This window comes from Anarhichas minor, unplaced genomic scaffold (assembly GCF_050575085.1).
Source record: "Anarhichas minor isolate MPS153535 unplaced genomic scaffold, ASM5057508v1 ptg000033l, whole genome shotgun sequence".
Taxonomy (NCBI): domain Eukaryota; kingdom Metazoa; phylum Chordata; class Actinopteri; order Perciformes; family Anarhichadidae; genus Anarhichas; species Anarhichas minor.
In genome coordinates this window covers 12,277,501-12,290,000 of record NW_027466479.1, presented here as the reverse complement: position 1 = coordinate 12,290,000, position 12,500 = coordinate 12,277,501, and the positions used below count along the sequence as shown (strand labels likewise).

Sequence of the window (12,500 nt, the reverse complement as noted above, 5' to 3'; positions counted from 1 at the left end):
TTGAGACGGCCATGAATGTGAGGTAGAGCTTATGATTAATAGTGTCCTGTGAAGGGTCATTGAGTTTACATCTTATGGACAAGTCTACCTATATAAAGGACATGTAGTAAACTGGAGAATGGGGTTGTTCAAAACGTCTATTTTACCTTGTAAAATCAGCACAGGGAGAAACTAGGAGCAAACAATTAATTATCTATAGAGAGAATTTAGAAAGCATACATGTCTGTTTCTATAAAAGACACACACGCGCACACACACACACACAACTCTTAAGCTGCTGCTAATGACTCTTCCAGTTCACTTGACATAGAAGGTGCTACATAGTGTCGCTGAACCTGTGTAGTGTTTGTAGAGTGGGGGCCTGTGACTGTGCGAGTACTATATGCACCAACAGCTGCTGTGGTAGAGGGTGATAGGCAGGGTGCTAAAGAGACAGATAGTTGTTGAAAGGTAGGAGGGTGTAAGCTGATGAAATGCAGGATAATCTTAGCCCTGGGCAAGTACATGGTGATTTGCAGTATGTGAGTGCGGTTATGTGTGTGTGTGTGTGTGTGTGTGAGAGAGAGTGTCAGTGGAGGGGTGATCAAAACCTGACTTAACAAAACTCATTGCTTGCGTATGCGTCTTTATGTGCATGAGTGTCTAAAATGAGTTTAATCAAAAGTTCAGGTTTCCCTTTAGATCGTCATATGAGACAATCCATCTCAGCACTGGACCGCATGTACCGTCTGACAGGTCTTGGAAATGCTGGCTGTGTTCATTAGCTTGCAACCAGAGGCTTATATAGTGCAGGCCTCTCCAAAGACAGCCAAACAGTAGCAACCTGTCCAGCCTCAGAATCAATATGTAGTTTGGCTTTCCAGCAGAAACCCGTGTCCTTTGAAAAACCTGTAATACTAAAGCAAGACGTATCCGCGGCTTCCTCGCTCCACAAACATCCCAGTGTGCCGACCGCTGGTTGGTGGGTCTGCATGTAATTATGTCTCCGTCTGCTCCGCTCTGCCGCGTCTTACCTCTGAGGCAAAGGAAGGTGAGGAAGTCCTCCGTCTTGGGCTTGCGTCTGGACAGGTCCTGAACGGACAAGGAAAGGGATGATGAGGAGAGCGATGACAGAGACGTTGAGGGCACAGTGGCCAGCGCGGTGTTCGGGATGCCTGGGTCGGCCACCTTGACGGGAGTGGTGCTGGGCGAGTTGGGCTGCGACTGGGCAAACTTCCTCTGGGCCTGGAGACGAGGTCTGAGAGGAAAACGAAAGAAAGAGAGAGAAAGGAGAGAGTGAGTAACTGATATGTATTACCACGATAAAGAGACAGCCATGACCGCTGAAGATAATGGGAAAGTTAATACATTTTATCAGATTTTAAAAAGATATGCACCACAGGACTTAAATCGCATTGTATTTGATTGTTTGAAATCAATCATACATTGGTAAAAATCATGCAGATACCCCTACATTAGCACAGTGTAGTCTTGGTATCGTACACCCGGTAGGTAGAGACGATATCATTCATCAGCGGAATACAAAGTAGTATGCGGCCGATTAAAATCACACTTTTGCTTTTTTACATGCACGAACACACGTACTCCCTTGTCATTTTCATTACCGTGGCCCGGCGGCCATTGTCTCACTGTGGAGCCTCGTAGTGAAGAATTGATCACCTTTGTGTACGAGCATTCCTTCAGAGAGGTGGATGTGCAGACACCCCCACACTCCCCAGCTCACATGGTCATTCAGTAAGTGTTTGGATGTTTTTGCAGGTAAATGAGTGTATTTACCGGAGTAAAGGACACAAAAACACACACACGTGGTAACCACATGAAAGCACTGAGTGAAAGATAATTAAGCTGCCAGACAACAAGTTCCTTCATTTCTCTATATGTCTCCCTTTCTTTTTACTTCCTTCTCACCTTCCCACCATTATATTTTCTACTTTTTCCTTTTAGTTGCACTTATTATCCTCTGTGGTGCACACACAAAGCCTTTGAGATGTCGCTCTCATTTTTCTCTCTGCTTGTCTCTTTTCTCTCTCTATTTCACAGTGTGTGTGTCAGTGGAGGCCAGGGAAGGAGGAGAATATTAAAGAAGCGGGTGTCTGGGAGAAAGCGATGGACCTAACCCGTCACACCACCACCCCTCTTACGACACACATCTTGGTGTGGACACCAACTCTCACACACTTAACATTAAAGCCCATGCCTTACCCTTAACCCAAACCGAACTTTATCTCAACCTTTAACCAAGTCTTCACCCTAAAATGTAATGATTTACATTATGGGGACGTGCATTTTGTCTTCAAACGGAATGCGGGTCCACCCCACAATGGCAATATGTCCCCACATGACAGGTAAAACTGACACACACACACACACAGACACACACACACACACACCTACCAGGGGCCACATGAACCAGCAAGTGGCCTCAATCGATTAGTGCTGCTGTGTGTGTGTGAGGACAGAGAGCTATGATAGAAGCAATGTGATATCCTGGTATTATTTGTCAATTTGCCGTGGACCCGATTAAAGTAAGGGAAGATAGGATCATGTCTGAGAACACCCACAATGCATTTGGTGCAGAGCTCCGATTACACTTCAATCAGAGAACAGTGTGGTGTCAAATCGTGTCGATTTCCCGCCGCGACATGGGTGTAAGCTCAATATGTGAGAAATTGAGAGATGATTGCACGCACATTGCCAAAAGCGCTGCATTTGATGCGAGGTGTGAGAAAACTCAACAAACAGCTGTTTGCACACGCCCAGTTTGTTTACAATCAAACACTCCGTAAACAAAAGCCTGTGACTGCGATCAGCTCGGGCCTTTTATAGGTTGGAATTCAATAGCACACAGAAGTGATCCGCATTTACACAAATCTAATTGGCTTGGATTTTGAGTCTCCAAAACATCCACCACAACAAATACAGACTTTTAGTCTCAAAATAAATCACTCATTTTACTGATAGAAGGTATTATAGCGCTAGGTGCATGAAGGATGTTTTTCCCCTGGTATTACAGAACAAAGAACATAACAATTCAATCGGCAAAGCACCACAATGAGGAAAGGTGTCACTTCACACACACAGCCGGGATTTATTTGCAAAATGTGGAGAAAAAAAAAGGATGTCATCCTCTGAACTGCACGTCCATGAGTAATAACACAGGAAGGAAGGCGAGAGGTTTGTTCTCGACTCCAAAATATAAACAATAGTTTGCATGGGCTTAGGATCTTGCGATCGGGTAGCGCGCTTTTCCATACTGTAGCAGCAACATAAACAAATGCCACATTGAGGTTGACGCGAGTGTATTCTAGCACGGAGCGACGTTATTTATGTGAAAGCTGAGAGGAGGCGGCGGGTGGGGTGGGGGGGTGGAGAGAGGGGGCAATCGTACGGGGGCACGGTACGAATCAATCGTACCCAATATGAAAACGTCGTCACAGAAGAAGAGTGTGACAAACGGCTAAAGAGACAAAGGATGAGCAAGGTGTGAGGTAAAGCACAATCATCCTCCTCCTCGTTTCACACGTCCACATCCGCAAAACACTTCCACATAAGCACACATGCAAAGACACAAACCATACTTTATACCCCTGCCTACCCACATTCAAGTCTGTCTTTGACCTCCTCACGCACACCATAATAAAACTCTACGAGGGGAAACGGCAGTACAGGGAGGGACGAGGCCAAAGCCACAAAGTGGGATGAAGTGATGGAGAGAAGGGCGGATGTGCAGATGGACGCTGGAAGCAGGGAGGTTCGCATGACTGTAAGACTGGGAAAGATATAGTGTGTGTGAGAAGAAGACACGTGATGGAGAGGGGAAGGAAAGACACACACACAATGTACACAGAGATAATGCAACCAGAGTTCGGTAACTTCAACCACAAACATGCCACCACGTCCATTTTGGCGTTTCGACGCAGGCATACGAACGCAATTTCCATAACACAATATGGAAATTCAAAATGTCCACGTTCAATTTGTTCTATAAGCTAAATATCTGAAAGTTACAATTAAAAAAAGTTGAAACAACTTCCAGCCAGAAGCAGGGAATATCCTCAGAGATCCTCCTTCTTGCTCTTCTAACGTGCTCAAAAAGCTTTCAGCTTTCACAAAACCCGTTCTTTTTATAACACCAATATATTAAGTAACTTCATATTAATAAGAATGTCCTAACGCACGGCAACGCTTTTGCATAGACTTTACTGTGGTCATGCGGGAACACCTGTACGTGTGCACGGCTGCGTAACTGTTGTAATGCTAATATGCGGTTCAAATGTGCAGCCACCCGAACCCGTCTCACCATCCTGTGAATTTAATGGTGTGCAATTTAATAGCGCAAATGGGGGAGCCATGGAGACTAAGCTGAGCTGTGCCGTGAACACTTTCTAAAATAGTAAGCAGAGATGCGGAGCTCTCTCCATAAAAGCCTCTTTGGTAAGCTAAACTCTGGAGAGTTTTATTGCTCCGGCCTTAGATAAATAGGATCCTATTTAAGTGCTGAAAAAAAAAAAAAAAAAAGCGAGTGAGTGGGAACTGACACGGAAAACAGACAGTTTGACAACAGGAATAAAGCACAAGCGACTGCAAAAGAATGAGGGACAGAGACAGATGAGCCAATAAAGCATTGTGCTTACTGCATCCTGTCTAGACAGTCAGCCAGAGCCTCTTTAGAGGGCCTCAGGTTTCCCTTGGACGATCCTCTGTTATCTGTTACCTATTAACTAACATGGGAGATGTGCTGGTGGGGGGGGGGCTGACTGACAATCACTGGAAATACATTCCTGCTGAGAGGTAATCTCTAGTAATTGGACTAAATTCTCTTTATGTACATTTTCTCAATGTATTATCAGTTTGTCATCTTCTTTCTCCTTTGGCATGCTAACAGCAACGATGAGACTAATAAAAGGGTAATAAAAAGAGATCTGCTTCACTGATGGTGTGATAATGAAGGGTCTGGCAGTGAATCCACGGGATAAATAAAACCCCATCACCTTACATTACGAAAACTGCCACTTCGGTAACAAGTACTTACTATAAATATGACAGAGAGCTCTCCTCCTTGTAAACTGTGCCCGGGTGGCGAAACAGGATTGCTGTTTTTGTCACTATTAAGCGCGTCAGCAAATTAGAGCGTCGAAACAATTATAGTAACGCATATTTGTCCAGATTCCTCGGAAATTATGGATCGTCCCCGAAGTTTTGCCGATATATTCGATGCTGAGGAGACGGTCCTGCATGCATGAGAAAGGCTCGAGTATAGCACAGACACACACACACACACATCTCAGTGTCCCAAGGACAATGTAAATAATGAGAAATCAGCATGGGAACAATTTGCAATGACATGACTTGGGCTGCCACTGTGCTATGGGCTCAGTGGTAACATGAGCCTCTGACTTAGCCCTCTGTCTGCCCAGAGGAGGGCTGCCGGTGTGGGAGTGAGTGTGTCAGCCAGGGTACAACATGTTCCCCAAGCGTGTTGAGCTGTGGTATACACACTCACCGGCGCAGTGCCATGGCAGGTAAGTGAAGCTTACGCGGGTAAAATTAGACCGATTCCCCCTGATTGAAGGAGAACGAGAGGAGGTCTGGAGAGACGCAGGTCGGGGGGGGGGGGGGGGGAAAGAGAAAACGGAGATCCCAAAAGCGGAAGAAAAGCAAAGAGATTACAGCGGGATGTCCCCATTCATCCCCTTCTAATCCACCTTTCATCCATCCCTTCCTCCCTCCATCCATCCCTTCCTGCTATCCCCCAGCCATACCCTTCAAAAGGAGCTGCTCTAATGTGTAATATTACACATGCCACCCTAGCTGTATAGGGCATTGATTATCTCCGGGAGACAGTGAGAAAATATGATGATCTTGTCAGCCGGCAATCCCGGGGAAAAGAAGGAAGAAGAAAGGGAGAGAGGATAAAGGGCCATTTGTGATTTCCCTCCAACACATCAAATGAAAAATGGGAAGGAGGTGGTGATGAAGGGACACGGGGAAAGATGAGCTACAGTTTCTTTAACGCATTTCACTCAGCCAAAACCAGACCACCGTGTGTGTGTGTGTGCGTGTGCGTGCGCTCAGGCAGCACAGTTGTGAACAGCTGACATAGATCACACTCATGCACATGGACCCTGTCAATCAAAAAGCCGTCGAGCCCCCCCCGTCTCTCTCTCTTCAGCCTCCATCTTATCAACACCTTTCCAGCGATGGCCGTTTCCATGGGAACTACGGTCATCTCTTTTTTATGCTCCGAGGGCGTTGGCGAAGCATCCGCCCCACTGAAGTGTCACCGAGCAAGACGCCGTCTGTACGCACGTGATCGGTAACTGACCCTGATCTCGGACTTCTCCCGGCTGAGGGGAAGCCGGCAAAAACAGAACGTATCCTTCACACTCGGTCAATAAGTCAGTGTGGGAGACGAGTGTCACACATAGAAACTTCCAACCCACAGCCGGGCTCCTGAAACCCGTTTACTGGGAGCCGAAGCACATCGGCAGGGTGCAGAGTGCAAGAAACGAGCTGACTCAGCACGCGCGTGTGTGCGTGTGTGTATTTAGACCCGACAACAGCTGATTTATTAAACATCACATCAAACTCATTTGTGATTTAAACGCGTATAATAGATGCAAAGAAAAGTACTTTCGATGCCAATTAGGCCGGACTGGCAGTTGAAAAAGCAGTCTCCCATGCACGTTTGATTTATTGAATAAGCTGCTGGCTCAGCATCTTTCAAATCTTTATGTTCATTAAATATTGATGAATGGAGTCCAGTGTGCACGAATACAAGCGAGGGCACAAAACAAAGAGGTTTGAACTCAGCAGCATGTTACGGATGACTCCGTTGTAATTGCTCAAACTTGAGGAAACGTTTGCATTTTGTATTTGTTCACGGGGCGAAATCTAGTAACAAGTAACCAACACCTAATACGAATGTCTGATTCTAAAGTTAGACATGAAGCCTGATACTCAGGTTTCAATCTAATGTGAAGCCAATTATTATGATCATATGGGCATTTAAAGCCAGATTCTACTTTTGCTTTTCCATGTTCAGCAAAGATCGCCTCAAAATGAAATGCACCTTAATGTGAGGGGGCGTTTAATGAGGTCCCATACTACACTGTGTCCCTTGTATACGGTGCCCTGGTCCTTCACACTTGAGCCCGGGCTGTTATGCATGTCAGTCGCTGTGTGGTTCGGTTTCAGACCTTTGCTGCGCCACTGTAATCTGATATTCGGATCAGGCTGCCAAGTGGAACATGAGCCAGTAGTCCCCGTGTTGATTTGTGCAAATGTGTCCTCTGACTTTTAAAGCACTCTGCTGAACTTAATACGGTGAAGTTCTTTACAAGCCAGAGCCGGAGTATTAATTGGAAAATAATTGCACATCGTAATTGAATCCATTCCCCCCAAAAAAAAAAACTCCATGCAAATCACTATAAAGAGAATGAGATCAAGAAAAGACAAATAAAGCAATAAAGAGAGAGAGCAAAAAAAAAAAGCAAGCTTTGATTAAGAAGTATGAAAGCGTGCCAGGCCAAAAGAAATAAAGTAGCTAAACAATTAGTCTCCATTTCATTTTCATATACCCGTTAGACTGCCAAAAGACACAGCAAGCTGACGAAAACAAAGAATGTAGTTTGAATAAATGCATCATTTGAATGTGTTTCACATTCATCCCAGCAGCTCTACGTCAGACGTAAGAAATCTGTAGAGCATTTTGCAGAAATAATATGTCACATCTGAATCAAGCAGAGTCTTAAGCTCGTCCACAGTGCGTCCCGCGGTTTGATGGATGTCGGTATGAGGCTGTACTCGAGTCAGACCTTTTGTGCCCCCCCCCCCATGGTAAAGGTTATTGTGTGAGGAGAAGAGCACTGATCCAGAGTCTGTACCTTAGGGGCTGTATTAATTGGCTCCAGATGGCCCACATGGTCCTGATAAAAGACGACCTCACTGCAGCTGTTTCTGAGAGTGTGTGCTTATGCCTGTGCGTGTGTGTGCCCATGAGTTAATTTCGTCCAAATCAGAGCAACATGAACGCACATGTTTATGTACATAAGAGTGAAATGTGTATGAATGTTTACATGCAGGGATTAAGCTTCACAAAATGTGTGTATGCCTTTAATCAATGTCTCTATCTACAGTTACGTCTGTGTGCCGTCTGCCAGTCTGTTCCGATCAAATTCATCAGCAGATGAAAGAGTGAAAAGCAGAGTGTGTATATTCGCAATGATGACACTGTAAGTGACACCATGTGTATGTGTGAACGTGAGCATTTAAGCATCTGTATGAAAGAGACACAGCAGTCCCAAGGGTGCCGTGTTTCAGCAGGGATACCAAAACTGCATACAACTGTTGATTCACCGTAAACCTTTTAGTTTGGCACATGGCAGATTTAAGAGCTCTAATCTATAGTTTATCAAATAAGTTCCGTCTTAGCCTCTAGGGAGCAACTGCCAGGGTTAAAAGTGCGCAAAGATAAATTCAAGAGCTCGCAAAGCCGTCTTTGTAAAAGACTACGCTTGACCACACACCACCCACTTTAGGGTGGTGTGTGGTGTTGGGAAACCAAACAGTTGTAACTGAACATTCGCCTTACTCAATTTGTTTATTGTTTTTCCGTCTCCATGTATTCAGGAGTGGGACGACACCGCAGCAAACTGGCCCAATAACCTCTTGACCGTCACGTGTGCAGACAGCCCCTGTGTTGACCCCACTCACATATACAGTGAGCATGTGCACACCAAACACAAATAAACACCACCATAAGTCAATGAGACGAGGCCACCGAGAGGACAGAGTAGCACACGGACATCCAGTCATCGCTCACTATGTTGTACATACAGCAGTCTACTTGAACAGGCCTCGATAACCATGGAAGCAACGTATACTCTACAGTATTTGTGAATATTTTGTCAGCATATGGTTTTAACGCCCAGCTGCTTTGTGTCAACATCAAGATAAATGTGAGGTTGTTATTCAGAGATGTGATAGTGTGTGTGTGTGTGTGTGTGTGTGCGTCTCTTTGTCCCAGCTCAGCCGTGACAGCTATATGCTTCAAGAAGAACCAATGAGGCTAATATTCATTTGAGATGAAAGATATAGCTGGGCCTGTGTGCATATTTAAATATAACCTTGGCTTTTCACTCGCCACCTTCTTCTTTTTTATTGAATGAAACGAGGAGGGGGGGAGATGGCCAGATAGGCAGATGTGGAGAGAAAAGACATCTTGACAATAGATCAAGCTAAGCTGTATCTCTGTGAATATATAAATGCTATATTAGGTCAGGTGGAAGTCGCCTTTGTCACCTTAAAAATGCTAATGCACAAAAGTGGCACTGTGTGCTTAAGCTTAATGCCACTAAAATAACTTCAAAACACCAACAGAGCTTTGCCAACATGTAGCCAGAGTGTTTGTTTTTTTAATTTGTGGGGAATGACAATTGTGGGGAAAATAAAGAATGAAACTGTTCTTCCTGCTCTGCTTCCTTTTACTTCATGGCCAGAAAGAAAAATATAAAACACTGCAGTTAAACATAGGCTTTGTTAGCAGTCAAGCTCCACTGCTCAGGGCTATTTGCCCCCCCCCCTTCACAGCACATGTTGAACTCAAACCCTATGACCTCTGACCTTGCAGACCTCCTCAGTCACCCCTGGGAGTGGCTGACCACAGCCAGATTGAGTCAATAAACATCAGAGGGTTCTGTATGTGCTTAGCAATCAGTCTAATTAAGCCAGAGTCCTGTATGTAGACCTTCAGAGACCTTGAAGTGGACTTAAGGCCTTGGGGGCTAGAGACACAGCAGACTGTGGCTCAAACAAAAGATCTGGGACAAGTGGACTACAGCGTGGCTCCAATAAGAATAAGTAAAGGTGCATAAACTGAAAAGGAAATGTGATTTTTTAAATTCTTATTTTGCCATATTTGTAATGCAAACATTGCTGTTATTTCCATCTTGGTATCCTGTGCTAAGAACAACTGACAGATTAGAAAAAAAACATTAAGTACAAATGTACACACAAACCTGGTGATCGAAGCGGCAAACAGAAACGGACACACACACACACACACACACACACACACACACACACTTCTCCGGACTGACCAATCTCTCACCGGTGCGTTTCTAATTTACAGAAGATTGCCAGGTCTGACCCTTCCAATGGGTCACTGCACTCTGCCGTGTACACAAGTGAAACATGTTTCTCTCCACACACAGCTTACTACTGAGCTCTGGCTTTACTAGCACAGCAAGGTGGAATGTCGCTCGACTTTCTGGCTTTTACTGGAACACATGACATGACATGCTTCTTATTAAGAGGCGTCTCAAAATGATATATTCGTATGAACTCATATACGTCTTCTAATATATTGATACAGTATTCTGAGTCATACTTTTCAATGTAGTGACAATATTCTGAGTCATTTTTTGAATATACTGAAACAAAATGCTCGATCATCTTAACAGCTTGGCTTAAAAAAAAAAGATATTTTTACAGCTGAAATGAAATACACACTATTAATTAAAAGACTTTTCGGACCTTAGGGTGGCAGCCCAAATTGCTCCAGACACAAAAAAACAACAGGGTACAGTAAATCCTGTCAAGCATTTAGATTTTGCCGTCAAGTGGCACCATGCAAACCAGTTGAAACATGGCTAATCTGTGCTACAATCACAAGACTAGCACTTGTATTTGACAGTGATTACGGGAGCGAGTGCGTGTGCCGACTGACTTCGTGCACTGTGGTGGATGGCTATCCTTTCACCGTGCCGTTCTTCCAGCGGCGCGGAAGGCTTTCATAAAGCTGCGGCGACACAGCGACAATGAGACGAGAGTTTAGAGGAGATTTCGGGGACTGACATGCTGACACGCAGGGGTGAGTCACCGACAGACGAAGGGGGGAGAGCCAGGGAGAAACAAAGAGAGACAAATGCGTATAGAGTTTAAACTGTCCTCATAGTGACACAGACAGTATTTAGTGGTGTTCCAAATATCTCTCTTTTTTTTAAAGACAAACAAAGTCACAGTATGACTGCGAAATCAAAGTTGCCGTTCTAATCGACTGGATGAAAGCTAAAAGGGCCGACTGTCCAGCTTTCTAATAAAATCAATGTACGTCTGTCTGTTTGTGCGTGTGAGGACTCCACTATGTACGAAGACAACACAAGGTGTGAGCAGCACAGCTCGCTGTTGCACTGAATATAGGTTCCCTCACATCTAAAGTGAATCAATAGACACATTATGGCCCTCTATTAACACACACATTCGCAGTGTGTGTGTGTGTTTGTGTCTGTGTGCGTGCAGACCTGCGCGTACATGCATGTAATCCCTCATAAATGGAAATGGTGATTATGCATTACTGACAAGAGTCATTGGTTACGCTAGACAAGACAAGTGTGTGTGTGTGCGTGTATGTGTGTGTGTGTAGTGTACACACTTGGCATTCATTAAGTCGAAACAAAACAAGCGGCAGGAGCCGAGTGTGAGAGTGTGTGTCTTGGCTGAGACAACAGAGAGAGCAGATTCAAAGAGAGCCAAAAGTGGGGTTCAGTGAAGACGGAGAGAGAGAAAAAGAGACAGAGGAGAGGGTCGGAGACAGAGAGTGAGAGAAATGCAAAACTGAAGTTAAGAAGGCTCTTTGAGAGGGCCACTCAACCTGTGATCCACACGCTCTACACACACTTTTGCAGCGCTTAATACGTTTTGTCTTCAGTTTCTTTCTTTTTTTTAAACTCACGCACAGTTGAACTAACAGCCAAGTTGCCGGAGGCAACGCCATGAAAACCTCTTTCGTCGATCAGATGAGCCGAGATAAGATGCAATGTAACAGATTCGCGTCACATTTAGGGGCCACATAATGACTACCAGACTAATAATGTTCAACACAAACTAAAAACCAGAAGAGCTACGTTCTCCAAAGCAGACACAACCAAGCCACAAAGACATCACGAAGAAGAAAGAAATGTTTAGATTGTACCAGTGAGATCACTAAATTAAAATACCAATGAATACCAGAGAGTGATTTGCTCATTCCCTTGACTTGACAGTTTTTACAAGATGCTGACGAAGTGCCAAAATCATGACAGCTTGTTGGAGAGGATGTTTTATGACTTAACTAAAGACTTCCTTCAGCGGTACCGGAAAAAGTATTCAACTGCAAAAAAAAAAAAAAGAAAGTTGAATCATACACGCAAAGGGATGAGGCTACCTGCCGTACTCTGCTAGCCAAGACGACAACTTCATGGTAAATACTATTTTAAACGCCTGCTCTGGGACTCGTCTTGTCACCTCAGCGACACAGACTGTCTATACACAGACTGTCTTCAAGCTGAATCAAATGTGGGAGAGCAACAGAGGTGCAGGAATATAAGTAGGTCAGTAAACCATGGCAGTGAAGACGAGGCTGTGTGGGGTTGTGAATGTAAGTTTGCGTGTGTGTGTGTGGCCCACTTTTGGCAGGGGAACCCCATTTGGTGAATATGGTCACGCTGGTAGGAGAGGGG

General features: G+C 44.7%; 1 protein-coding gene across 3 annotated transcripts in view; it reads right to left on the bottom strand.

Annotated features, from left to right (window-relative positions):
• The window catches only part of jarid2b (jumonji and AT-rich interaction domain containing 2b), a 100,064-nt gene that overhangs the window by 30,226 nt on the left and 57,338 nt on the right, over window positions 1-12,500 (bottom strand). For 2 of the 3 annotated variants that reach the window (XM_076106517.1, XM_076106518.1), the window contains exon 4: window positions 1,014-1,237. In XM_076106517.1, the coding sequence (XP_075962632.1) occupies window positions 1,014-1,237 (224 nt within the window). The remainder of the gene's footprint in view (window positions 1-1,013; window positions 1,238-12,500) is intronic. The other variant, XM_076106519.1, reaches the window with a different exon arrangement.